The sequence below is a fragment of the Archocentrus centrarchus genome, chromosome 22 (assembly GCF_007364275.1).
Source record: "Archocentrus centrarchus isolate MPI-CPG fArcCen1 chromosome 22, fArcCen1, whole genome shotgun sequence".
In the NCBI taxonomy this organism is placed as follows: Eukaryota; Metazoa; Chordata; class Actinopteri; order Cichliformes; family Cichlidae; genus Archocentrus; species Archocentrus centrarchus.
The window spans coordinates 3,022,973-3,050,902 of record NC_044367.1 but is presented as its reverse complement, the minus strand read 5'-3'; the positions used below and the strand labels follow the sequence as shown (position 1 = coordinate 3,050,902).

At 42.3% G+C, this 27,930-nt stretch overlaps 1 protein-coding gene across 3 annotated transcripts in view; it reads right to left on the bottom strand.

Moving 5' to 3' along the window:
• fgfr3 (fibroblast growth factor receptor 3) overlaps positions 1-26,654 on the bottom strand; it is a 77,062-nt gene extending 50,408 nt beyond the window's left edge. For all 3 annotated transcript variants that reach the window (XM_030718662.1, XM_030718663.1, XM_030718664.1), the window contains exons 1-3: positions 26,565-26,654; positions 13,230-13,505; positions 8,416-8,641 (exon numbers count right to left, since the gene is read on the bottom strand). In XM_030718662.1, the coding sequence (XP_030574522.1) occupies positions 8,416-8,563 (148 nt within the window). In that variant the 5' untranslated portion in view covers positions 8,564-8,641; positions 13,230-13,505; positions 26,565-26,654. The remainder of the gene's footprint in view (positions 1-8,415; positions 8,642-13,229; positions 13,506-26,564) is intronic.
• Between the last annotated feature and the right edge of the window lie 1,276 nt (positions 26,655-27,930).

Sequence of the window (27,930 nt, the reverse complement as noted above, 5' to 3'; positions counted from 1 at the left end):
GTGAAAATGCAGCCAATTAACACAGCCACCACGCTCAAAGATAACAATTTATGGGAGTTCTGAAAAATTTCTGACATGGTTATTTTGAAAAACCAAAACTGGAGTCAGCTCTTCTGTCACTGCCCTGCTGCTAGCCAGCACAACACCAAGTCTCTCTTTCTCTTCTTTCCAAGCAGAAAAAGGCTTCCCTTACGCTCTGCAGAGGGTACAAGGGTTTATTATTTTAGCTCTCCTGGCAAAATAACATAAGGGGAGAGGGGAGAGGGTGAGAGAGGGAGACGTGGGAGAGAGTTTGGTTTCAATATTAGATGTGTCAGCTGCTCTAGATGTGAGGGGGCATTAAACAGAAGCGCATGTGAGGGCGTGAGTAGACCCCAGGTTTTTTTTGAGCAAGGCAGAAAAGGTAGATGGCTCAACGAACTCAAACAAAGAAAGAGAGAAAAACTGCTCCTCGTGCATCACCTTTTTCAGTTTTACCGTACCACAGTGACCTGGGAAGAAGAAGAAGAGCCGAATGAAAGGACAGAGTGAGCAGATGTGTGAAAAAGCACATGTGAGGAAGAGGAAAGACACAAAGACCAGGACAGGGAAAGGAGGGAGGAAGGGGAAGGAAGACAGAGGGCAGAAGAAGATGAAATACACACACACACACACACACACACACACACACACACACACACACACACACACACACACACACACACACACACACACACTGTCTGTTGGCTCTCTGTTTCCATTCACAGAAATGTAAATGGGGTGCAGCAGAGCCAGACAGCTCTGCTTCTGGTTAGTGGTCAGTGAGAAAGAAAGAGAGAGAAAGATGGACCTGTCAGGAGGAGGGTGATCGGAGCAAGTGGGAGGTCTGGATTAAACAGGCTAATCAGCTTATTTTAATAGTATGATTATCTTGAAACTACATGTAATTAATTATGAAATATCAATTTTAACCTCACTGATCACTTTTGCCACAATGAGATCCTTTATTATAAGTTTGACACCATGTCCTCTGATACACTGGTGACCTGTGAGGCATATAAAGTACCTCATCTTCACTGAGGAGCATTCAGCTGAGTTTCTGCATAGAGGACATAAAGACATATACAAGTGTCGCATATGCGATACTAAGCATGAGAGTGAGAGAGAACAGTTGAGTAAATACAATTAAAAATGGTAATTGATGCAAATAGAACACAACAAGAAACTGGAAAGACAGAGGTAAACGGCTATCTGTGTGGCCGAGGAGCCAAGTGGGGTACACAGGGGGAGTCTGGGGGCTTAATGAGGGGTGGGACAGATCAAGCCAGGACTGTCTCTCTCTTGGTCTTGTGTGTGTGTGTGTGTGTGTGTGTGTGTGTGTGTGTGTGTGTGTGTGTGTGTGTGTGTGTGTGTGTGTGTGTGTGTGTTGGATTTCTTACAGCTCAGCACACAACCTGCCATCTGTTTGCCTCTGCCAGCAACAAAATACACTCTTCCAATGGGGTTGGCACAAAGCACAGAAACACACACACACACACACACACACACACACACACACACACACACACACACACACACAGAAACACACACACACACACACACACACACACTCATGTCGCTCACATACAAGCACGTTTAGACATGCACAGTGTATACTGGCTGCATTTTGCAATCACCATCCATCACGAGAATTCAGTTGAAATTACGGTGGCTGTAAATCCAGATGTCAGCAGGACAGAAGGGAAAACAGAAAGAGTGAGACACCTAACTTTAAAGAAAAAAAACAGCACAAAAATATTTTGTCAGATTTAACTGTGGCTCCAGCTGACTGATCGCCAACTCTCTCTTCCCCGCACACCCTCTGAGAGCAATCTTCCTGATATGATACAATGAGCCTTTTTGTTCCCCTCCATGTCTGCCTTATCTGTTAAGTATCTCAACAATTTCCTTGAGGGGAGCTTTGTAATTAAAAGCCCGCTGTATGTCAACACTACTGTCAGCCAGCGGGCCAAGAACCGCCCTGAACCACAGCCAGAGGTAGAGCAAAGGGCATGCACAGGTGTGTACGAGGCAGACAAGTGCGTGTACGTGCTGCAGACACCATTTGGTAACAACAGGCAGTGCATGCAGAAACGAAAGAGCTTAGAAACTGATGGAGGCTTGAAAACTTGCCAGAGAACAGAGAAATGAGCAGATCCATGGGAGGATTTAAAGACTTAAAACATTGTCTGCGTATCGCATAATATAGTGCGTTCAAGAACGGCACTAAAAAAAAGAATGCAACAAAGATGGCGGGAGTTAGACGTGACCAGAACACACAGACAGGTCTGCGTTTTCATCCATAATTCATTGAACGGTGTGCGGAGAGGATTTCAAAGGGCATTAATGAGGTGTATTAATACATGCATAGCTGTGGCCTGCAGACATGGTTCGTACGAAGGCCGCAGGCTGACAATGACCTACTGATCTACAGCTGCCTGCTCATTTTTTTTTTTTTTTTGCCTACCTAGAGAAGGTGCACCAAGGTGTGCATTTAACCCAGACCTGACAAAGGTGATTTCTTTCACAAGACTGACACTAAAAATTCAGAAGCGACAAACTGGAGGGAATAAATATGCAGCGCTGGTCGTAACATACAAGCCAGTATGTGTTTCACGATATAGAACAGTTCAAGCTGACCATTTTCACGTGAGTCTGTGATCTGATATGAAAACTTTTAATAACATTTTGCTAAGCAACCAGCTTTTTCCACTAATGCTCAGCTGTGTGTTATCCTTGGAAAAGCACCGTGTCTAGACAGCACGGTGTTATGCATAATGTGCTTAGAAGGAGGAGACAACATAACATGTTTTAATGTTGATTCAAATTATCAAGCACTATTTATTAGTCCATGTTCTTTACTTTTTTAACTGTGTGAGTACAGTAAAGGAGAAATACCCCACTGTGATCCCTTGTGAGTTTGTTTGTAATGATTAATTCCCATCCACTGAAATGCCTACTGGATTAAATGCCTGACAGGCTGAGGACAGAACTGCCATTGTTCAACAAATCATCATTCAAAGCTTGTTTGGCCTGAACATTTACTCCACTTGCCAAAAGATTTCTTGATAATGTTGCCGGGGAAATGATCCTTCATGCAGAGACTATGACAACCAAAATGTTGCTGTGGAGAAACGTAAACCGCTTGGTGGAACTTTTACGCTGAAGTTGTGATAAACAGTTCAATTTTCAGAGAGCCAATGCTAAGCCCACACATGCAGCGGCAAACGTTATCCATAACTGGATAATTAAAGGCTAGTGATGTGGATTGCGCCACCATAAACGACTCAAAAAAATAATATGGAAAATATCCCCAAGAAGGCACAAGGACGAGTATCGCTTTAGGGCTTACAAACCAAAATCAGATGACTCATAAGCAATATGAGTATCACTGTGGTGTGATTTAAAATAGACCAGATAACTCATATTTAGTCACTCTCCATAAAGAAATGCAATGAAAATAATAGTTAAAAAAACATGGACATGAGAGTTAACTGGATAAACGCAAAGGCAACTAACAGTCCACTTATATGGACTGTAAGATCGCTTGAGGTGACTAGGAAAGGACTTGATGGTACTAGAATCATAGAGCCAATTGGATGCTCCACAGGAGGGAACTCAGACTGACCAGAGGGGCACTCAGAGATACTGGAAGGGACAGAGTTGTAGGATACTCGTGCTGAGTAAAAAAAAAAGAAAGACTAGAGGGGTGCTTACCTGAGCACGGAGAAGGGCTTAGGGGAGGATATAGTTGAACAAAACTAACATGCACTAAAGCAGCTCAAAGCACTTCTGCTGTGACAAATACTTCCCGATTAAATAAAAAAAGAAGTCTATTACAAAGTGAATCTTTAGCTGCAGAAGAAAAGACTGTCCTCCACACTCGTGTGTCCTTACACAGAAACCTTTCTTAAGCCCACAGTTGTCTGTAAATGCTGCTCACTCAAGAACTACACCATAAATGCTGGCTGACAACTATCTCTGTCCAGGCACGCACACGCACACGCACATGCACGCACACACACACACACACACACACGCGCGCGCGCGCACACACAGATCTGTTACCTTCAGGATAACACTGTCACCATCAAAGACTTACAGCACACATGAAAGGATCTCGAAAGACGTGTGTATGAGTTTGTGTAGAAAGGAGACAAGGAGAGACAGAGAATGATGGTGTGTGTACACTCATGCTCGTTTGTGTGTTGATGTGTGTGTGAGCCTGAGTGTAAATCGACAAATACTGTGGTTTTAACGAGTCGCCTAATGACCCAAACACTTTCTGCTGACATTTACAGTCCTTGCCGGAGGGTGTGTGTGTGTGTGTGTGACCTCACACACACACACACACACACACACACACACACACACACACACACACACACACACACACACACACACACACAACACACAGGTTTCTTCTCAGGTTGAAGAACACGGTGGCCGCAGTGTGCCTTTCTCTCGCTCATGCAGACACACACTTTCATTTCTGTCTCTCTGTGTTCACCTTTTATTTATCTTCTACAGTCATAACCATCAGTTAACTCCAGACTCAATGTACGGTTGTGCATAAACACAAATGTGTGCGCACAGCGATGCAATGGCAAAAGTGAGCGTGCTGAAGTTGCATGTCTGCCGTTTCACAGAAAACATCTGCGCTGAGGAGCCAAATACTTCATCGGAGCTCCGCAGGGAGCGAGGTATCAGCAGGGGGTGTGCGTGGTCAGTAAATACTCAGGGGAGGGCTAGGAATAACACACACACACACACACACACGCACACAGTGTCTGTTCTTTGTCATTAGTCTCTCACATCAGTCAACCTGGCCTCTCAAACTTTTTTTTCACAACAGTTGGAAATGACAGCAGCCTCTGGAGAAATAAACAACACTGTGCACTGAGACAACATTACAGTGAACTTAATGGAAACATGGAATTACACTTCACACACTCACACACACTCACACACAGACCATAAGGCCTGCTTACCTCACATGCATAAATAAAGATCAGGGAAACAGCTTGACTTAAACAGCATTTTTAAGACCCACCATCTGACCATTAGATGACGTTTTAAAGGGTAATTCTGTTCTTTTTGGGGGTTTTCTGCTATTACTTGTTACAATTATTTGTTAAAAAGGCATTCTGGTAATTTTTTACGTTTAAAGTCTCCCATCACTTAGGTGAAGCATCAAGCATGCTGTGCTTTTTCTTCATTAAACATAGCTGTGGCTCACAGGGGTCAGTGATCACAACCACGCAGCATAGCTCCACCACAGCTGAACCAAAACAACTACGCAGTTTAAACATGCTAAAAAGACTCGTGCAACTTGCTCCCAGTTACTCTGAATTCAAATTTAGAGGCCAGCTGTAAACTTTCAAGGGCATATATGTACTCAGCACCTGCTGATCCTGACAAACATTAATCCACACGCTCCCCACACAGTCGCATACACAAACTCACGAGCAGTGCTACACACAGAAAACACAAAACCTAAGTGACAACTCTGCAGCCCAGTGTTGTGGTTGCTGAGGGGAAATTGTGCCATCTGCCAGTAAACGACAGTCATTTTACCCCTACTGCTCATCCATCTGTGGATGTGGGGATCTCTGCTGGAGGCCGGAGAGCCACAGGGGACACGAGACGTAGGGCGGAGATGCCTACGAGGAGCAGCGACAACTGAATAGCGGTAAATTGTAGACATGTAAGAATTTTAGCATCAGTATGCAAAATTACTTAATTCTAAAGGTATTAATTACTTTTTAAAAATCTATTACATTTGTGCATTTTCATAATAATTTATAATTCATGATGCATAAATTAAAGATGTGCCTGTATCAGTATAATTAATGTGTCAATCAATGTGCCACTGTAATTGAATGAAATATCATGGAGTTCTCTTTCTGAATATTCTTACCCAAATGATGCACCAGGAGATGTAAGCTTCTTTGACTCTACACTGGCTAAGGTGCGCTATCATTTGTGCAAGTAAAGAGTGATGAGCCCCTCACTGTTTTTGTTACATACAGTAAAAAAAAGCCTCTGTTTCCACTATGACTGAGGGGCAACCTGAGGCTACATACAGCAACACTTTCATGACAAAAAACAACTGTCTAATTGGGTGTAACAAATCTCAGAAATAACATCTAGATCACAATAGAACATCTACTTGAAACTCTCAGCCTAAGTGTCGTGAAGGGGCTTCTATCATAAGAAAGGAAGACGCCACCCACTAAGCATCAGATGTCCATGTACGTTGTTTCTGGGCTGGTCAGTCAGTCTTTATTTTAGCCCAAAAAAAGCAGCTGAAAGCTGGGCTGTGACGGCTGTGACGGAGTTTTTCCTTCCCACTGTCTCTAGGTGCATGCTCACAGGGTTTTTTCTTGTGACTGTGAAATAAAATTGAACTAAATTGAAAGACATCAAAAAGACAACTTTAGAAGACATCTCAACTTTGAGATTTGGTTGAAATGTGGAGAAAAAAAAAGTCTTTTCAGATTTCTGAAAGGACATTTAGAAGAAGACGATCCTTTACATACAAACCCACCAGACAATCTGAAAGTTTAGAGATTTAGCTTCATTGTCTATATGTTCAACAAAAAACACATGATTGTAAAGGGACATAAAAACACACGTGTGTCTCACACTCATGACCACAGCATTGCCAACCCACCACTTAATCTGTTGAGCTAATCAGCCACTCTAAAACCACAGAGCACACCATGTCTATTATTATGGGGGGTGGGGGGTGGTGATCATTAGGCACTATGACAGTCCAAAGGCCTGAATAAATAAGGTTGCCATGCAACACACCATGAAACAGGAATGAAATTTACATGTGGATGTACATAAATGGGCAACATAACAATGCGAGGGTGACATCTGATGAATCATCACACCCTAACACGACAAACATTAGGAAGTTGAAACAGTATCCTCCTCAGAGCTGTGTGCTCCGATTGTATTTGGCTGAAGGTACATGGAGATCACAGTCTGAACACCCGCCACCCGGAGGGGAGAAAAAAAACACACTCAGCATTTTGGATGATCCCAACCGTGAGAGGCTGTGACGGCTCCCAGCAGGGAAGGTAATCAGGCGGACAGAATCACACAATGTCTATCCTTACATCAGGCCTTTTACATGAGAAAGGGCAAGGGGGGGCAGAAGGAGGAGAGGTAATTTATTATTTTTTTTTTTTTGGAAGTCACACACGGAGAGGGCTTTCAGATCAGCCTGAGACAGGTTTTTCAGACTTGCGTCGCAAGTCCACATCAAGATGCAAGTCTATTTTAAGTCACTGGATGCTGAGGGTAACGTGGCTGTTTAGCATTTATCTTCCAAAGCTGTGTTCACTATCATTGTTCAGCAGATTAAGTCCTGCAAATGCAAGTCTCCACTCCTGTGACTTACGTCCAAGTCTTGAATTTCAAAGTCTACATCCCTGTTCTGACCTCAGTTATTTGGCTGGCAGCCAAAATAAACTGTACACACAAAAGCAACAGTTAAAAAAGCTGTAATTCCACGATCTTGCGCGCACACGCACGCACAGAGTGTCTCAGCTTGCGTAAGACAGCTGGACCCTCTCCAGAAAGCACCCGGCTCCTCGTCTTTCTTAATGCACTGTACCGTGTAAAGAGTGTCAAAGACTCATTTTAAATAACTCTCACATAAAAAGGAAAAAAAAAAGAGGGAGGGGAGAGAAAAAAAAGTGTTGGCTAACCCCTAAGAAAAAGATTACTCTGCTGTGTTAGGTCTTTTTTTTTTTTAGCAATATGGAGAGATTAAAGCAAACACAGTCAAAGTTTATTTTGGATTGATCTTTGGGTATTTCTCTGCCTCGAGAACAAAGAGGGAAAATCTCACTAAGCTCGGCGAACCGAGAAGAGGCCAATTAAATCCTCCTTGGAAAAAAAGTCATAAAAAATAAAACGAGGACTCAATTCGCATAAACAATAAATGTGCCTTTTAAATGCCATTATTTGAAGTGACGAACACAGAAAAAAATTAGTGTCTCTCTAAGCACGTCTGTATGGAAAAATAAAGCAATGAGTGAGAGACGAGAAGAACAAAGAGCTAAACACGGCCTTTCTTGCAAGCACCCTTTAATGATCCTTTCTCAACATAAAGCCAACATGTGGATTATTCTGAGCTGTGTTCTGAGGGAGATATTCAAACACAATTCAAAAAAAAGGGGCTGGGACCACTCAGAGTTTGGCATTTTCAGTTAATCATATAAACTTCTACAATTATGATATAAAAGGTTTGTGACACAAAATTGTTGACACAAAAACGTTGCAAAAGTTTTCCTAATGACTTAAGCAGACCTGGGACAATTAATAATATGGTCTCAGCAGTATGTAAGTGCTTGGCCGGGGTTTGGTGTTGTCTCCTACCTGTGGGCTGAGCAGTGGGCAGCCTGGCTGGAACGACGCAGAGAGGAAGGAGGAAAGAAAGCCAGAGTGAGCACCACAGAGCAGTCATTCCTCTGGACGAAGAGGTGAGATGCAGAGCAGTGAGGCCCGACTCCAACTTAGACAACATCCTCCGTTTGCATACTGTCCAGCAGAAGGGCGGCTACGGATGCCGCAAGAATCCGTCCAACAACTCCCCGTCACTGACCTGAAACAACCAGCAAACATGAGAAAGAATCAGTCAAAGCTGAACGAGAAAGAGGGAAGTCTGGAAGTCTATCAACAGGTTATGAGCGAGAACATGCACTAAGAAAAGAAATCCACACAGTGTGAAATTTAAAAAAAAAATGTGTACGTTGAACACAATGCAAAGAAATGCCCCGGGGTGTGTGCATATGCTGTCGTGTTTTGACCTGACATTCCACACAGATTTCCAGGATTAGGGCGGAAATCCCTCTTCGCAGTTTTTCTCAGAAGCTTTCTCTGAGCACCTGATTCTTAAGATGGGAAAACAGAAATTCTGATATTGGAACGCCTCAAAATAAAAACTTCAGTATCATACCGTGAGCTCAGATTACAAGTTCAACAATCAATCAATTAACTTTGCTACAACAGGATTCGTTGAGGGGAGAAAAAAATCTCATTATTACAAAGTGAAACAGCCTGTCGGTCTTTCCCCGGAACTCTCTTCTACTTGAGAAACTTGCTTTTGGATCTGACTGTCTTGGATTTACTAGTCTTCCTGCACAATGATTGGTGTCAAAATCTACAATATGGGTTCCCCAGAGTGCCCAGCAGCGCACAGGAGTTAGAAGGAAGCACGGTGGCTATGGAAAGGGACAGCAGAGTTCTGCCCTTAGTTTTCCTGAGCTAGGAAAAGCTGGAATGCACCGAGGTTCACGGGAAAAGTTCAGAGTGAGTTGCCCAGCAAAGTAAAACACAAATCTCCCCACATGAGCGCACATAAACACACATGGAACCACTATTAACTTAAACATCAGCGGGTCTGTGAATCTTCAGAATACCTTTGGCTGTGGGACGTCCACCTTGACACACACACAGAAGTTCATTGAATACACATGCTAACATTACAGCATGAGCTTCACTTGCACACACAGAGGTGTATTGTACACGGACACACAGTCCAAAGAAAGGTTGTGTTGTCTTAAGACTTAACAGTACTGTTTTTCTTTCCCTTGGAGGACCTGTGACCCACTCCTTGCTTAGCACAACTGCGAGGCTGCATTTGCACGTTATCAGTCTTCAGCACAGAAAACACCAACTAGGGACACTTCACGAGACCCACATGGATAAATAAAGCAGCACACACACACACACACACAGTCCTAATTTAAACAGTGCCACAGCACCTTTTACTCTTTAGCAAACTGCAGCCTTTAATGTTCTCCTTATGAACTGCCAAGAGTTCTTCTACTCCCGTCTCAGCCCATCCTCACCTTCTTACAACATAAGATGCCTACACGCTGCTGCGGTTTGTTTATACAGCACGATAAGGCCTTTGCTCTCCGGCCGTGGAGGTGGCTGATTACAGGACTCTCTAAATCTAAACTTTTGTTTTCTCTGGCAGCCACAGAAACACACACACACACACACACACACACACATAACAAAGATAGTAGCTTTTTTACAGGGCATCACACTTGGGAGCTGACAGGGTTTCAGAATAGGTTCTTGTCAATGTGTAGATCTGTTTAGACAAGTAGCATGACAGCCTCTCAAACCATGTGTGAAGAAAGTCAGAGACAATAGCAGCATTGACTAATCTGGTGTCAGGTGGTGGTTTAGACTGAGCTCGAGTCCACGGTGAATCTTTGAATTTGAAGAGCAGCAAAGTGCTGCAGCATAACAGAGTTTAAAATGAAATAAATGACAGAGCAGCAGTTAATGCATGCCCCTTCTTAACATAACATTAACCCGATATCCTAAAAAAAAAAAAAAAAAGCAGCAAAGAAGACGCCCTGATCAATGGAAATGAACTCCTCATGCACGACCAGTGAGAAATGCTTTGATTTCACTTAACAGCCTCAAATAGCTGAAAAGAAGAAGAGGTAACATGGATCCCTGAGACCCAGGGACGAGTTCAAAGCCGCAAATTTTCATGCTAATATTTTCTTAAAGCATGACAGGGAAACACAACTACAGCAGTGAATAATACATGAGCATTAATCATGCAGAACTATCTTCACATTGTAATAGCTCAGAGGCAGAACAGTGCTTCAACCCGGGTTCAAATCCCTGTCATCCCCCGATCCTTTAGTGAGAAGCAATGCATGGAAGTCACATGCTAGTCACACCTCTGTGGAGTGTCAGTAATCTTTAATAATTAAGGTGGATAATCAGCGGCTGGCGCCTGAACCACTTTGTGTTCATAGGGAAAAAGGAGATTAGAGGGTTTTTTGGGATTTCAGACACATTTTTCTCTACTTCAACTCTTTTCTTTCGCATTTCTTCTTTTTATCCATGTCTCACACCCACTATCTCTCTTTTGCTTGTCCCTTCACAACTTCTCCCTGCCTTTATCGCAGAGCCACCGTCTCTTCAGAGCACTCACTCAAACAAACCCTCAGGTGAGAAGAGATATCGATCAGCTGAGAGGCAGAAGAGAGCTCTGTACTTCAGAGCTGTCAGAGGTTCAGGGGTGACTCCAGGTGTAAAGCGCTGGGCTCAGCTCACCTCGGGCTGACACTCAGATGAGTGGTGTCTTGTCATGTGTCTCAGTCTGCACGCGTAAAAAGATCAGAACACCCTGCATTCGCCTCTGAAGGAAGCAGAAGATACAGGTGGATACTTCAATCCCCTTTGAAATTATAATAAAAACTGCATAAAGTGCTGAAAGCAAACACTATGGCATATTAAAATGTTACAATAAGGTTAGTATAAACTCAGCTTTAACAGCCTCAGACACATTAGGACCCTAAATACAGGGAGAAAAGAAAGACTATGAAGTCCTTTCATGTTGCTGTAAACTGTCTTTTGAATATGAATTCTTGTGGATACATAGGACTGCTACATATTTATTTGAAATGAAGCCTGGTCAAGTTCCAAATTAAAAATCAGAGGCATTTTGTAAAACTTAGATAAGGTCACATAAGGTTTTTATTTTTATAATTGGAATATGACAGCAAATTAGAATTTGTGCATGAGAGAAATTATGTTTTCTGTCAAATTAGACAAGCTGAAGCAGATTAATGGACCGTTTTATTTATAAACAAAAAGAAAAAGTAGAGGCCCTAAACTAGAAGCAGAGTGATGGTCTCAGGCCAATTTCACTAATGAAAAGAGGCAATCAGAGTCTCATTTGGAACCAAAAGTGTCTGAGGCTCGCCTCTGATTGAAAACGCAGCAAAATGGCACGCATTATTTCTCGGGTCGATAGATACAATTAATTTGGCGCATTAGCACAACTATTATCAGCGGCACGCTTGTTTATGACTGCAAAATTTAATAGACTAAAGCAATAGAGCCCAAATCTCATTTCAGCCCCCTTCTCGCAGGACGCTATAATCTGGCAATTTTCTTCGGTTGCGACTCGACATGGTGGGAGTCAAAGCCGAGCTGAGTGGCCAGAAATCACCATCTGAATCCCATTGATGCGCATGTGTTTGAAACGGGGATGACTGATCTGCTGCTGAGAGGAGAGAACCGCACAGTTCATTCACTGAAAGGGAGGGGGAAATTCTAACTTCAGAGATGATCAGAGGCTTCAGGGAGTGCGGCTCTGTGAAAGAGATGTGCAATTCATATTTCAGCGCCAAACCTGAGAAGACGTCACTGTTGCAGTGAGGAGAAATTGTGCGATCATCCTAAAGAGCATGGGATGACAACCCTTTTTTTTTTTTTTTTTAATAATTAAAACCTGCGTAGATAGGTTTGATTCATTATGAATGGAAAGCGAACTCACCTCAAACGAATCAAGCGCTTATTGTCATAAATCTTCCCTTGTGGGAGGATAACCGTGCGTAATTTCATTTAGCTTTCCTTTCTTAAATACCACCCCCCGAGTTTCACATACTTTCCCCTCATTCATGGATTTTTCTGTAAATATTTAAAAACTGGAAAGGACGTCAGAGCCTCGAGACTTTGGATATGAAGAAAATGCTTTGAAGCATTTTTCCACTAAAAATCAATCAACTTCTGGGAAACGCACGCACATTTTCCAACCCAAAATATGTTTTTATTTTTAAACAGCGTGCGCGATTTCAGCAACAGACACAAACCTTTATGAGCTATAACAGAAGCCGCTTGCGCTCCTGCTCCAAACCCAGGAGATAGATTTGCGCACAGATTGCTGAGTCCTCCAGTGTCTGCTGACACCGGCCAGGACGCGCCAATTGCGCACGGACCTCCACGCCACCTGTGCAGTGGCACAGCCGCGGGGCTGGTCCTCGACTCACACTGTACGCAGCACCCTTCAGCGCAACGCGGCTACTTAATGCTAAAACACTCAAAGCTCCAACCTGTCCGCATCTACAAGGAAGTGAAGCTGTGAAACCCATGTATCTGAGTCTACATAACCAGCTTATATAATAATAATAATAATAATAATAATAATAATAATAATAATAATAATAATTACCCAAAGTATCCAGTTTTGACAGAAAATATCAGCCTTCAGATTTTAGATGCCACCAAGCATTCATTGGGTGAAACTCAGCCTTTATTCTCCACAGCAAACTTCACAAAAACCCACACAACTACTTTAACATCCTCAGGTCCCAGCGATTCGAGAACAGTTTTTCGACAGTGGAAAAAAAGAGTCAGAAATCCCCCCTCACCACTTGACGGCGAGAGTCTTCGACTCGGGCACAGCCGCTGCGAAAGCCAACTTCTCTGCTAAATCCCGTTCTCCACTACGAGCTGCTGTCCGCGTTGTCCAAAGTGTCCAGTCCTCCAAATTTCGTTCATCCTGTCCTACGAGGAGCAGAGTGGACGAGGCGGACGGGGCGCAGTGAACGCGGTTCCGTGCGTCTCTCCAGCGCAGATGCCAGTTTGGTGTGTTTCGTCGCTTCAGATCAACCAACTCAGAGTGGTGGCTCTCCTCCTCTTGCTGTCTGTGAAGTAGGAGTTGCAAGGTGCTGCAGTCAAGTGTGAACGGCTGGGAAACAGGAGGAGTTCCATGTTTTACTTTCAAAATAAAATCTTTGGCTCGGACCCAATGACGCGTGCTTTTCTGAAGGCTGGTACTCACTGCGAAATGTAGCACCACGAAAATGGAGTAAAGGTAAGAAGTAAGAAAAGAAGCAAGCAAACAAAAAGCATTCAGCAGTGCTATCAGTCAGCTTAAGATGATATCTGTTATACGGTAATGGTTATATTGTATTATTTAATTTGCTACAGTAATTTTAAAATAAGGGTTTGTTAATTTATTATGTGAATAAATGTAGTTTATGATTTAAAAATTGTAATGTGGTTAATTATTAAAGAAAATCATTTTTAAAATGTCTTAAAAATTATAAAACAATAGAGTCGAATCAATAGTATAACATCAATTATATAGGCAGACCAATAAGTGAAACACAGTTAGTTACCGTTAGTAGTAAATCGGCGCTCAATTAAATCAGCCTGGTGGACTCAATTGAGTCATCAAGGGAGTCACATTCAATAAGGCAATTACAGATTAGGCCTTTATTTTGAAGGCTGAACCATCGCGTGTACCATTGTGTGACGCTCATCTCCACTCTTCAGTCTCACAAGTCCTCCTTTGCCAGCCTTCGCGCCGCTGGGACAAACAGCAGCAGCGGGGGAAGGGCGATCAGATTTCGGCGCGCCGCCCCTCCGGGTCCGCTGGAGGCAGCCAGTGATGGATGGTCCAAGCGCCTCCCATCCCTAACTTTCAAACTTGAGAATCCTGAGCTGCTGCGTGAGCCCAAAATTTTGTCTGACTCAGTGTGGCGTTGGGGTACAACAGAAGCACCAGTAGATGGCTCTGAGACGTCTTTGGAATAAATCAATAAATTCTGACTCTACATGTCATTTTAGTTATCTATAAGAGTTATTTGGGCTTCTATGTATCAAAAACAAACACAAAAGAAAAGAAAAGAAAAGAAAAAAAAAAGTTGTAGCTCCAAAGTACTTTGGATCACAAGTATTTTGAATTCATATATTGTCCAGCTAAAGTCCTGAATATAACAGATGTAGAAACTCCCCCTGTAAAAACAGGTGGGACGCTAAGTAAAATGCACTCTGGGGAAAACACCGGCCAGTCTGCTCACGAGCAGGCAACACCCAAGTTTTGGGGCCTTCTGCTGCAGTCAGTGTTTAAACGCTAATAATTAACATTGATGACTGTCTGATGCATTTCAGCAAATGGCATCACTTTTTTTTTTTGCTTTTCTCACTGACTGCTCAGCTACATGCAACATCTCCACAGGTCATGTTAGTAGTAAAAAAAATATCCAGTAGTAGGACAGTACAGTGGCAACTGTTAATAATGCTGTGGCCTCACAGCAAGAAGGTCCTGGGTTCAAATCCGCCATCTGCATTGGTTCCCTCCGGGTACTCCGGCTTCCTCCCACAGTCCAAAGACATGCAGTTAGTGGGGTTAGGTTAACTGGTGAATCTAAATTGGCTGTAGGTGTGAATGCGAGTGTACATGGTTGTCTGTCTCTGTGTGTTAGCGCTGTGACAGGCTGGTGACCTGTCCAGGGTGTTCTCTGCCTCTCACCCCACAGCAGCTGGGATAGGCTCCAGCCCCCCTGAGACCCTGAATTGGAATTTTTCCTGTCCTTGTTAGTTTATTGCTGTTGAATAACATTTCTGTCATTCACCTAACTACTCCTAACTGCTACACTGTTAAAACCGCAAGTCATGTACTTTTCTGTCAAAACTGCCTTTCAGACATTGTAAGATTGAGACCAGCCAATGCAAATGTTTGACCAGTCACACCCAAAGTGTGCTGAGTGAAGAGCAAATTACCATTAACCACCCATTTAATCTGCCATATACTGCAGCCTTTGGGCTAATTACCACTGTCAGGACAGAGGTGATAGCACCCGACTCTGCGTTAAACAACACGCCAATTACTGACATCTCTTAAACTGTGTTTTGAGAAGGCAACTTTATGACACCATAAAGCGGAGCAGACCTCTGCTAAGTGACTGTGAGGAGGCTTGGGGAGTGTGCCACTGTTTTTCATCTGTGTTTGTTCAGCAGAGGTGGGCTCCTCAGCATGATTTGTGATAATATATGTCAGAAGCGCACCTTGCAACATATATGTAAGATTTAAGGCTTTTGGGAATGGATCTAAATTACAAAGACTATATACATATATATATATATATATATATATATGTATATGTATTTGGGTATGTTTGGATACTTTTAATAACAGTCCCCCCCCATAGCAACTTTGATACAAGAATTCAGCTCAATATGGGGACAAAGAGAGCTCCTGTGTTTGCCTGTGTTCCTTTTCCTATATACATAATACATACAGGTGATGCTACATCAGTGCCCAACCTCATGGGAAAGTCAAACGGTGAAACAGCAAGTGGTCCTCATTGATGTTGATGAAGAAGACGAGTGCAGACTAATGATGAAGGCCAGTCTCGGTGACCCTTCGCACCACAGCGCTCTGTGAGAAACGTTGGTGGGAGGGAGGCAAGCTCGGGAACAAAAGCCAGCCGGTCAGGAGGAGAGGTCATACAGATGGTGAGAATGCTCAGTCAGACAGCTCAAGTACTGATGGGCAAACTGACCAAATGACCTCTGCGCACACACACACACACACACACACACACACACACACAAACAAAACTCCTCCCAGCTCCCCCACAACACCCTAACTTCTAATGAACTCACACAAACACATATATTCACACACATACTCCCCCGCCCCAGGGAATAGATCAGCAGGAGATGAAAGGTGAGGGATTTTTATTTAAAATGGAGTTAAAAATTAAACAACAACACTGAATCCTCAGAGTTTAATTTGATTATCCAAAGACTGACAGGCCCAGAAAAAAAACTGAAAGCCTAAATAAATCCTCTGTTTTTTTCCTTCCTTTTGCCCATTACATTCTTTAGCCAGTGTTATCACGGTGCATATTTTCCCTGATAACCCCAAGTAGCCGTAGCAGTGATTGTTTTCTCTTTGGGCTTGCAGCACAGTGCCTGTGCGAGCAATTGACTTGCACCAGCTTTGTCTGTAAGAGGTGCACAAAAGCAGCAGGACTAATCATTAACACTGGAGTTTCGGGCCAGACAACGATGCAGCACAATTGGGGGGGGGCGGGGGGGCTATATCACTGAGGTCACTTCACACTCAGTGCTGCTTTCTGCCCTGCGCTGCTGGCCCAGGCACACATGGGCAACTGTTGCAGTTCGTCCTGGTGTTGTCACACAAACGTGCTGCACTGTATATCAGCAGTTCTCAGCAAGGGGGTTGTGACCACTCCAGTGAGACACTAGATGACTCACAGAGGCTGTGAGATGAATGCTGGGACTGGAAAGTAGAAAAAGTTTTATTCAAAGAAAAAATGTTCCTAAATGTGTATGTGAAACCAGACCAGCGGTCTCAAGCAGACACAATGCAAAAAGGCCAGTAATCTGGCTGGAATGGCTGGAAAGCTCTTTGGCTTGCTGGAGCTTGTATCATTCACTTCTGTTTCATGACTAGTTGCAAACCATGCCACTTTTTTACGAGACCGTTTATGTGTATTAAAAACAATGCTGCTACACAGCTAACATGGCAGCTTGTTAATACACTTTATTTCCTCAGAGGTCAGTGCTGATAGGACAGTTTCCTCGGTCAATATTGTCTGTGGAAATTTTTCATTTACGTCATTTATATTATTTCCAATCAGTCCAGGCTAACAAAAAACTTATAGTTAACTGATTTATCTGAATTTCCTCCTTTTCCCCTGTCATAATAAGCACAGCCTATTAACTATTTGCCATAATTATTGCAGCCAGTAGGACTTTGTCTGAAATGTCTTTGCCTGTGTCATTAGCTGAACTTCATCTGCAACAGTATAATACAACCACCAGCTACTTTTTTAATTTCACAAAATAATTTTGAACATTGTCGTATTTTCCCAGCATATTTCAGAGCAAGCTTCAGCACATGAACTCATTGGCAAGCAAATGGTTGTGCGACCAAATCCCAGAATGCAGGGAACAGTCAATGTGAGTGTATGCATGTAGCGACTCCCTTATAACCACAAATTGCCATGAGCACCCACACCTCAAAGTGAAATGAGACCGGCAGGTTTGAGGCACAGTGTGAGGTGAGGTGAACACTCTCCTGAGGCTCAGCGGGGCTCCAGCACACAGTTTGTATTGTCTCTCCTCTGCTGGTCGTAATGGCCTCAGTAATGGGAGCATTTTGGAGAAGAAGGTATCGAAGTCAGCCAGTCCACCTGCTTGGCACAGTCACTCCCATTACACCTCTCCTGAACACCACTGCGCTGCAAGTCATTTTCGCTCTATGGGTTGGTGTTTTTGCCACTGTGAGAGTGGAGAACTTGTTGGTGAGGTTGCAAAACAGCCAGCTTGAGTCTGAGCTCCTGGGTGTTTGCTCAGAGAAGTGCATCTAAAATCTGAAAAGAGTAAACCACAACATCACTGTGCTCCCAGAATCACATTGGAGTGCTGCGAGGGGTTTGTGGTCTGTGCGATGAAGACTTGGATTGTCACTTTCTCTGAATATTACAGATACAGTTTTACTCCCATGGGTCTAATAATATGTAAGGATATGGTTGAATACTAATTGTACAGTGCTGTGAAAGAGTATTTGCTCGCCTCCTGATTTCTTCATTTGTTTTTGCGTATTTGTCACACTTGCATGTGTCAGATCATCAGATCTTTTAAATATTAGATGATAACTCGAGTAAATACAGAATACTGATTTTAAATGACAATTTTTGTTTAATAATGAAAAAAGCCTTCCTGGCCCTATGTGAAAAGAGTAATTGCCCCCAAAAGTTAATACCTGATTGTGCCACTCTTGGCAAGTCATGCAGGTCCTGAAGCAGCAATTCAAGCCCCAGACGACCACACAACCACCACCATGTTTGACTGTTGGTATGATGTCTCTTTTTTGTTTTTAATTAAGTGCTATTTTAGTTTTACGCCAGATGTAATGGGACTCAAACCTTCCATAAAGTTCAACTTTTGTCAGTCCACAGAATATTTTCTCGTATGTGCAAATGTGAGACGAGCCGTTGTGTTCTTTTGCTCAGCAGCAGTTTTCACCTTGGAGGCCATTTTTGCCCCGTCTCTGTCTTATTGTAGAATCATGAACACTGACCTTAACGAGACAAGGCCTGCAGGTCTTTAAATGTAGGTGTGTTGCTTTTTGAGATCTTTTAGTCTTCACTCTGTCAGACAGGTTCTGTTTAAGTGATTTCTTGATTCTACATGTCTGGCAGTAACCAGGCCAGGGTGTGGCTACTGAAATTAAAGTCAGCTTTCACAAAAAATGTGGTTAATCACAGTTAATTTATGATTAGCAAGAGACGACAATTACTTTTTCACATGGGGCGAGGTAGGTCTGGATAACTTTTTCTCTTAATAAATTAAATCATTGTTAAAAAAATGCATTTTGTATGTACTCAGGTTATATTTGTTATCTGTGGCTGTTTTCATTGCACTGTATATCGATTGTATTGTAAGCTGAAATTTTCAATAACTGTGACACCTGCTTCAGCTCAGAGCAAATATCAATGTTTAAGTTACTGACAGCTGGAGAGCTTAACGGTGTCTGTCTGTACAAATATCAAAGGAAGTGAAATCATGCTTCTTTAGCTTAGAATAATGCATTAATTTTTTTTTATTATCACAAGTGTACCTTGGAAAAAAAAAAAAATCATCCATCCTTTTGTCCTGTCACGTCTGGATTATTATAATTCCTTTGGGGCTCAGCCAAAACGCTAACCTCAGGTCCAACGCGTTCAAAACTCGTCTGCCAGACAAGTTCAGAGAGACAACATGATATCATTCTTAGCTTTGCTACAGTACACTGATTACCTGTTGGTTACAAAATTGATTTTAATGTTTTTAAATCTTATATGGCCTTGGTCCTAATTACATCAAGACCTGCTCATGCCTTATAAGCTGAGGCACTGTGGTGTTATTCAGGTAAAACCCTCTTAGCAAAAACCCACCGTTTCCAGTGGAAACGGGGCCTTAGGGTGGACAGGGACATTAATCTGAATGGTAAGAAGAAATGTGGAGGGACTGCACTAGTTGTGATTGTAAAATGGTGTAATCATAGACATGTTGCTGTGAAGGAATCTTTCTGTGGCCCAGATATTGAACTGCTGACTGTGGAATATTACTTGCTGAGAGAATTTTCTTCCATCAGTGATGTTGCTGAAATCACTGGTCAACAATGATTTTGCTACCTGGAGAAAAATACCTGATAAAATCAGGTATGCTGATTCCAAATCCATAATCAGAATTTCTCTAGCACGTCAGGTTCTTGCGTTATGCACATGTCAGTATTTAACTAATGTATTGCTGGACTGACACTTCTCACGCAAATGTAGAGTGTGCTAAGATTTTCTAATTTAACAATAATTTGGGTGATTTGGGGGTGCTGAATCCAAATATGGTCATTAAAATTCAATCAACTAAAGTTTAACTGCCAATATTGATGATCAACAATGCCAGAAATGTGCAATTTCTTATAGTGACTGCTTTGATCTCTCAATAGATCAAAACAAGGTTTTAGTGCTACATCAAGTGATGGAATAGTGTTTCTGGGGCCGTCCAAAGTGATGCCACGCTTAAAGCTGGGATCTTTGATGGACCCCAAGTCTTATTAGAGACAAAGGCTTTCCAGCTAAGCTCAGACCCCCTGAACTAAGAGTGTGGGAATCAGGTGGTACAGAATTTCTTGGGCAACCACAAAGCCACAAACTATGAAGAACTAGTTTACGACATGCTCGTATCATTCAAACATGGGTTGCAGAATGTCACTTAAGATTACCTTCCTTCACTCTCATCTTGACTTCTTTCCACCCAGTTTGGGTGATGTGAGCGATGATCGTGGTGAAAGGTTCCATTAAGATATCTCTGAAATGGAGACCAGGTACCAGGGGCACTATAACACAAACATGAAGGGTGACTGCTGCTGGTTTCTACAGCGTGAAACTTCTGCGAAGCACAAGAGCAAGCGTTTGTCACACGTTTGAACTGTTTAGGCAGACTAACTGTATTAGTTTGAGATTCCTCATATGATTGATTTTGGTATCTGTGTCTTTTTTTTCCCTCAGGTAGCAGACAAAAAGGTTTTTTTGTTGACCAGTGAATTAGCTTGAGTCAACACACTGGATTCCTCCTGACTCGAACATTAGAACCATTTATGGATCCTAAATGGATCCTGATCACCCTCTGCACCACTGCACCACATGTAGCTGAAGAACTTCTCTAACATATGATTCAACTCCACTGCCTCATCCCACAATACCCACATCAATATTATATTTTACTTATTAAGCTACTTATTGTGTAATCTTTTGATTCTGATTTGAGATCTTTGCTATTTTCTAGTTAATTTATCTCCTTTTTTCATGGATTTTTTTTTTTTTTTCATTTCTGAGTTATTTTGCTTTGTATTATTTTATACTATTTTGCACAGCAATTTCCCAGTGATTAGATAAAGTATTTCTTATCAAATAAACCTTTTGAACTCAGTTATTATAATATTGTTTTAGACTCTGTTAGGTGAGTTTAAGCTAATATGTTTATTGATCATAAACTGCATTGCATATCTTTAAAGCAAATTCTGTGAAATAAATCTTTTACAGTGGTGGGGAAACTTGTCCTGTCAGCACTGCTCCCCCCCTCACTCCCCTCCCTCATGAAAGCATATGCAGAAAAATGAATAAAGATTTAGTTTGTGTGTTTCTTAATTTTAATCCAAATGGAAACACATAATGCATCATTTACATATTTTGATGCCAAATTTATGATTTATAACTGGAGTTTAATTATTTCTGTGTGACAATGGAGCTTCCTGGAGCTGAAGGAGTGAGGTTGGAAATGTTCTTAGGTGAATCAAGATAGTCCTCTGAATAAATTAAAATAAGTTCCTTGATGATTGCTATTCAAAGCTAGTTTGGCACAAAAGCACTGAGATGATAAATCTCTCTGTTATTCCAGCGTACAGTGGTCTGGTTGTTCCACGTCAGGGCCTTGGCACACTCCGCATGTCTCCATTTCCAAATTCGGCTTTACCTCCCTTCTGCTCTAATTATGAGCTGAGGTGTAAAACAGAGAGTCAACAGAGGAAACAAAGCAAGTCCTCAGCTGTGTTTGCATTTCTACTCACCCAAAAAACCTCTTAGAGTCAAAAAGCAGCTTGCTTAATTTCTACCTCTAGTCCAAGAAAATTCGGAGAAAATCTGCTGTTTACAAGGTGCCAACAAAAGAAGTGCTGCGCCTCACATATTTACTTATATTTAAACCAAACTCTCAGGCAAAATCAAACAACAGAGGATGCCCTGTGTGAGGCCAGAGCGCAAACGTGACACGGAGCACAAGTTTCTCACCGTAGCTGCACAGCAAGATACTGTATGTGTTGAGATTTGTAGGAATGAGGAAAAAAGAAAGCAGAATCAGATAAATGGGAATCATTTCCAGGAAGACATCTTCTTCTACATCTTGCTATGTAGTCTTTTTTTTTTTTTTCCACCACAGATTTAAACATTTCAGTCTGATCAAAGAAAGTAACGTTATCCAATTGTTAGACGGGAACGTCAAGAGATGTCTCGGTTAAATAGGCGGTTGTAAGTGCTTGGCAAGAAACAGAGAGTATAGAGAAAAAAATAACCCCTGCCTGCTGTGTATCAGCTGTAGAGTGGCTCAAAGTTTGCCAGCTGCAATGCTGCCAGCCAGACAGTGTGACAAAAAGCTTTACTGATCTTTAGTGAATCAAGGTGGAGATGGTAGACACACTGATCTATGTTTGGATTACAGAGAAACACACACACAGCAGCCGAAATACAGCAGGAACTAGAACTGCGAGTTAAACAAACCTCAAAATCAAATTGTTCATTATTTTATTACCATGTAGCACTCTTCTTTCTTTCTTTCCATCCTTTTGTCAGTATTAAGATTTATCTTTACACCAACCCTTTCCCATGTATCCTTCCATCACTCTTTTTCTGGGTAAATTTCTTGCTCTCCTTATTCCTCTTTTCTTTTCCTTTCCTATCTTCCCTCTGCTTCTTTTACTTCTAACCATCCTCAGATACATTATTAATTTGTTATAATTTTAATGGTTATCGTTATCTTCAAAATTTCCAAAACTTCTTTCTTTACTTTCTTGCCTCCTGCTCCGGGAGCCTGTTCATCTTCTCTGCTCCTTTCCCTCCTTGCATTCTTCTGTCCCTCCATTCTTTCACATTGCTTCCCCTCTTTGACTTACCTATACTCGTTTGAATGCATGCTGCGCTGTATTTTTTTCTTGTACTGCAGGCATTTCCCACTGTGAGTCATTTACTTGTACTAAAGTGACAGGATTGAGTGTTTTTTCTCCACAGCTGATGGAAATTCAAAAGGACTCTACGCTCAGTTCAGAGGACACACAGCAGACAGCAGACTATACATTTCACTACACAAACATGTACTGAACACCATGGTGGGCACACAGCCAAAACAGTGGATAAGTTCTACTATTGAGGTTATATAAACTCGGCTGTCTCTCCTCAAAGTTTCATATTATCAGAGCATCTGAGTTTCATCTTGGCAGCGCTCTGATCATGCTACACCATTGCTACATTGTTACCAGCACTGAGGCATCTGGGTAGTGTGTGTTCACCTGAGGTTGCTGCTTATACAGTGACAGAGAAGTGAAACAGAGAGGTGGAGGCCCAGCAGTGAGGATGATAAGCTATGGGAACATGGCTTTATTGAGAAAGTGTCGTGTACTTGCTTCGGCAGGCGAGGCAGACGACCCTAATGCAGGAATCAGAGGTGAGAGCTGGATTCAAGCTTTGGCTCTATTTGGCAAGCAACAACATAAAGCAGGGTTGGTCAGGAGCCAACAAACTAAGAACTCATAACATGAACTATGACGTGACATGAACTAAAAGGCACACAGCAGGAGAATCAGTGATAACGGCTACAATGATGAGGACGCGACAAAGAACTGACACAGACTGAGGACTTAAATACAGACACAGGATAACAAGAGAACAGGTGGAGACACCGCTGGGAATAATTAAACGAGACAGGACCAGGAAGTAAACTAAATACAAGGCAGACAAGACTAACAAAGTAAAACTATTTGGCTCTTTGATAGAACTGACTCATCACTGGTGACAACATAGGTGATGTAGCTTGGCCACCACTACAGTTGAGCTAAGAAAATATTTCAATAATCTAGTATTTAAATAGCTATAATGAGACTGTGGATCTTTCCTCCTGAGTCAGCGTGAGTATCTTTCACAGGCTGCAATTTTGTGCAGTAATGGGAGGAGAAATCAGTTTCATAAGAAGCACCAAAATCATTTCAAGTCGTTATCAGTGTGGAAAATAGACCAGAATCAAGTGCAGAAACAGTTTAGACTTTAAGGTCCACTTTACCTTTTATTCTGCAGTATCAACAGCTGGGCTAAACACACTGTGAAATGCTGTCTATTTAAATGCACGCTTTTGAGCTGCACAGATTTGCACACATTTTAGTGATTTAAAAAAAAAAAAGACCACAGAAGGTGAACCTTCTTAGAAATTAGGGTCACATACAGCAAAACTGCAGTCTCTGTGTTTCCCTCTGAAAATGCAGTTTGAGAGACGGGGCTCAGAAGCTAACAGTCCCCAAATCAAATTACAGTTTTATACAAAAACAGCCACTGTGACATCACTCACTGGTTTTGCACTCTGCATTTTAAAGCTTCAACTTTACTGTCCTGGTAAATGATAAAGTTGGGCCCCCATGTTATTTGTTGGGTGGAGTGTTTGTGCTTTTACACTAGCAAGCTTAGTTAACAGGCTGTATCCAAAAACTGGATGCAACCTATAATGGCCATTTGATGAACTGCAATGTTTTCAGATCCATAAGTTGCTGCTTTGTTTAATCCAAAACAGAATGAGTACTTTTTAAAAATTGTTCTTGGAATGAGGCAGATAATGAGATTGTCAGTTTAAATGAAAAATATAATCTCCAACAACACAGTTTTGACAAAATACAGTAATTTTGCAGCTGCAAGGGAAAAAAATTGTTGGGGGGGGGGGGGGGGGGGGGGGGGGGAATCAGAGATTCTGTCCAGCTGCAAATGCTTTAATTTAATTAATTTAACCTGCACTAAGAATCGTCCATCATGCAAATTTTCAAGGTTTCCTTCTCTGTGTCTGCCGAAGAGCATGAGAGCAAAAAAAAAAAAATTCATGCTGCAAAGACAGATGAAAGGCTATTTTCTGTCCGTGTCTCATCCAAAGACTATTTTTAGCCTGCTATTTTTTTCATAGGCCCTCCCTCAGTTTTTTACAGACATCAAAAAGCCTCTGCTACAACCAGGAGCTTGAAAGAAAGATGCATTTGAGAGCAGAGATGGAGAATACGCATCTGTGTGTGTGTGTGTGTGTGTGTGTGTGTGTGTGTGTGTGTGTGTGTGTGTGTGTGTGTGTGTGTGTGTGTGTGTGTGTGTGTGTGTACATTTAAGCTGGCACAGCTGTAGGCAGGGGTGACCAAAAAGCTGGGGGAGGGGTGGAAATCTGTGTTTGTGGTGTGTTGCAACTTAATCAAGTTTAATAGTCAAAATATTCATGTCTACACACAATGGTACTGCCTTGCCTCACAATTCAGTTGTGCTTCAATGTGGTATCTTTTCAGCTGCTGCCGATTCCCATCACATGAACACATCCGAGAATGTGTTGCCTTCATCTGATGGGAGCGAGATAGTTTTTCTCTCTTACTGCTGGCTGCATGTGGCTGTTTTAATGACTGAGTGGGAGGGTGGAGAGGCGGAACTCTGCCCCGGGTTTCTCATTTTTACGCACTGAACTGGGCTTGTCCACTGGATTGCAGTATAGCAAGCGCAGCAGCGTGGGAGGAGAGGTGAAGGTGGAGGAGAGACTCGCATTGCCTGTCAGACCTGTTTGTAAAGCCTGGGTGAAAGCAAGCATACAGAGTGCCTTGATGACTGACTTTAGAAAGATTTGATTTACAATCTTTCAGTGAAGGTAGATTACCTCATCACCCTCCAAACAGGTGTGCACACACGCTTTGCTCAGCACTTATTCTTTAATCACTGTTTAAACACACAATGAACACATCTACTGTGACATAATGTGCACTCTATCAACTGTTTCGATGCTACTGATTTGCTTGAGCTTGCACCTCGTCGCTCTATGCTGCAAAAGAATTTGTGCAAAACAGTGAGAAAATGAGCTTAAAATGCAAAGGGAAATCTGACAGAGTCCAAAATTAAACGACAATATCTTCTTAAGACAAAAAAAAAAAAGAGGAAAAAAGAAAAACATCTGGGAATTTCAGATTTCTTTGAACCATGACCACAATCTGAGTCTTTTATTCTCTTTTATTGAGGCATAAAAGGAAACCAATGGGACGCTGAAACTGGCAGGATTGTCTAGACTTAGCTATGTGGCAACAATTTTTGCAGCAATAGTTTATACAAACTTAAAAACTTGTGCCATTGCATAATAATGTATTTTGTGGTGGTGAAAGTGCCACATTGCTGGAATCGACAATATAGTAATCTGGGTCATTTTCTTTTCTTTAAATTTTATGAGATTTCAGGAGCTGGTGTTGAAGTCAGTTAAAGCTCATCTGGCTCTGATTCGTGCACAAAGAACATTTGAAATCTAATTGTTGTGTATGCACAAAGATTTCTAAAGCCTTGCATATAGAGGAGGGCTGGTAGATGGCTTTAACTACATTCCTGCAAAACAGCAGTGCACAGGCCTGTAAAGGAGTGCTGTTGGCAGACAGCAGGTATGTCACAGCATTTATCAATCATCAGTGCTTTTCACCTGGCCCCGATCTGTCACTTAAAAGAAAAGAAACACCTCACTAACATGTGCTGGTTGTGTGCTTTAGGTGAAGGTGTAGCTTTATACTAAAACAAACTGTTCTCGTCCTTATGTCCGCTCTCTTCACTTACAGATTTTCAGTGTTTAACAAATGCAGTGAGTACACTTACCTATATCTTCACTTTGGTAAAAAAAAAGTAGAGCTGCCCACCAACACACAGATGAAAGTGCCATGAACTTCTGCTGCGTGCACACGTAAGAGCCACAACGTTTGCGCGAATATTTCTTGGTTCGGCCGTTATGAGGGCCGGTTCAAATCAGTCGCAACGTCAGCTGTCAAAGAAGAAGAAGAGATTAAAGGTTAAATCTGTGCAACATTTTCAACAACAAGACCACATATAGAAAAACGATGAGCAAAATGACGCAGCGTTCATTGATTGGTTAGAGTCTACCCATCTTCCACTTCCTCTTTATTGCTTCCATGTCAGTTTTTTAAAGATTAAAGGCTGTTATCTATAACTCATGTCTGTTTGCTTGCACATACACAGAGCTGCACCTGTGTACTCTGTTACTTAGTATCAGCAAACAAACACTGAAACCTTTGCGCAGATTCTGATCTCTGCTCCCCGGATGGAGGGAATTTGCCAAGAGCAGCTCAGCACCACTCCGCTGCACAGCTCGTTTAAAAGAGCAAAATTTGTCAGATTGTACGTCAGCTGGTTCCCTCAGGCCACTGGATCGAACGTGCCGTCAGCAAGTTCTTAAAAAAAAAAAAAAAGATCTGACACAACAAAATTTTATGGAACTAAAGATCAAAGAAAAACAAGGTCTAGCATACCTGTGCCCTTTGAGGACACTTTGTGGCAGCTGATGAATTTGCCTAATTCTAATTAGTCTCCCACTGGTTTGCCTTTCTTTTGATAAGTCCGATTAAGTGGCTTCTTTAAGGCCGTGAATGGAATCAAATGGGTTTGGAGGCTGGAGGAGAAAAACCCCTCACTGCTCCGAAGCTATTAGCTCCCTCTCTTTCCACCTGTCACACATTGGTGACTTTATTTGGACTCGGCTGAGGCCCCCTTGCAGATATCAGAGAGATCATCTCCATCTTAAGCTAAACGACTCCAACAAGCGTTGCGGTCTTCCATTCCTGTCCCCCCGTGACCCCCGCGACCCCTCGGCACCATGGGCCGCCAGAGGAGCAGAGGTCTGAGCCTGGGTGAGGAGGATTGGCCATGGGAATAGAAGGAGATGAGCTGAAATGTGCTCTGTCATGCAGAAAACTGCAGGAGGGGGAGGCGACAAATACACACTGCCACCCCCCACGGATATGCACACACAGCTGGGACAAAGAGTGACACGCACACACTCGCACTCTGGCTTTCGTTTTAACACTTTCTCCCTTGAGTTTTCTCTTCATCCCTCACTTAAATTTGTCTTCTCTTTAAGCCCCCTTTCTCTCTCTCTCTTAGACACACACGCGCACGCACACACACACACACACACACACACACACACACACACACACACACACACACA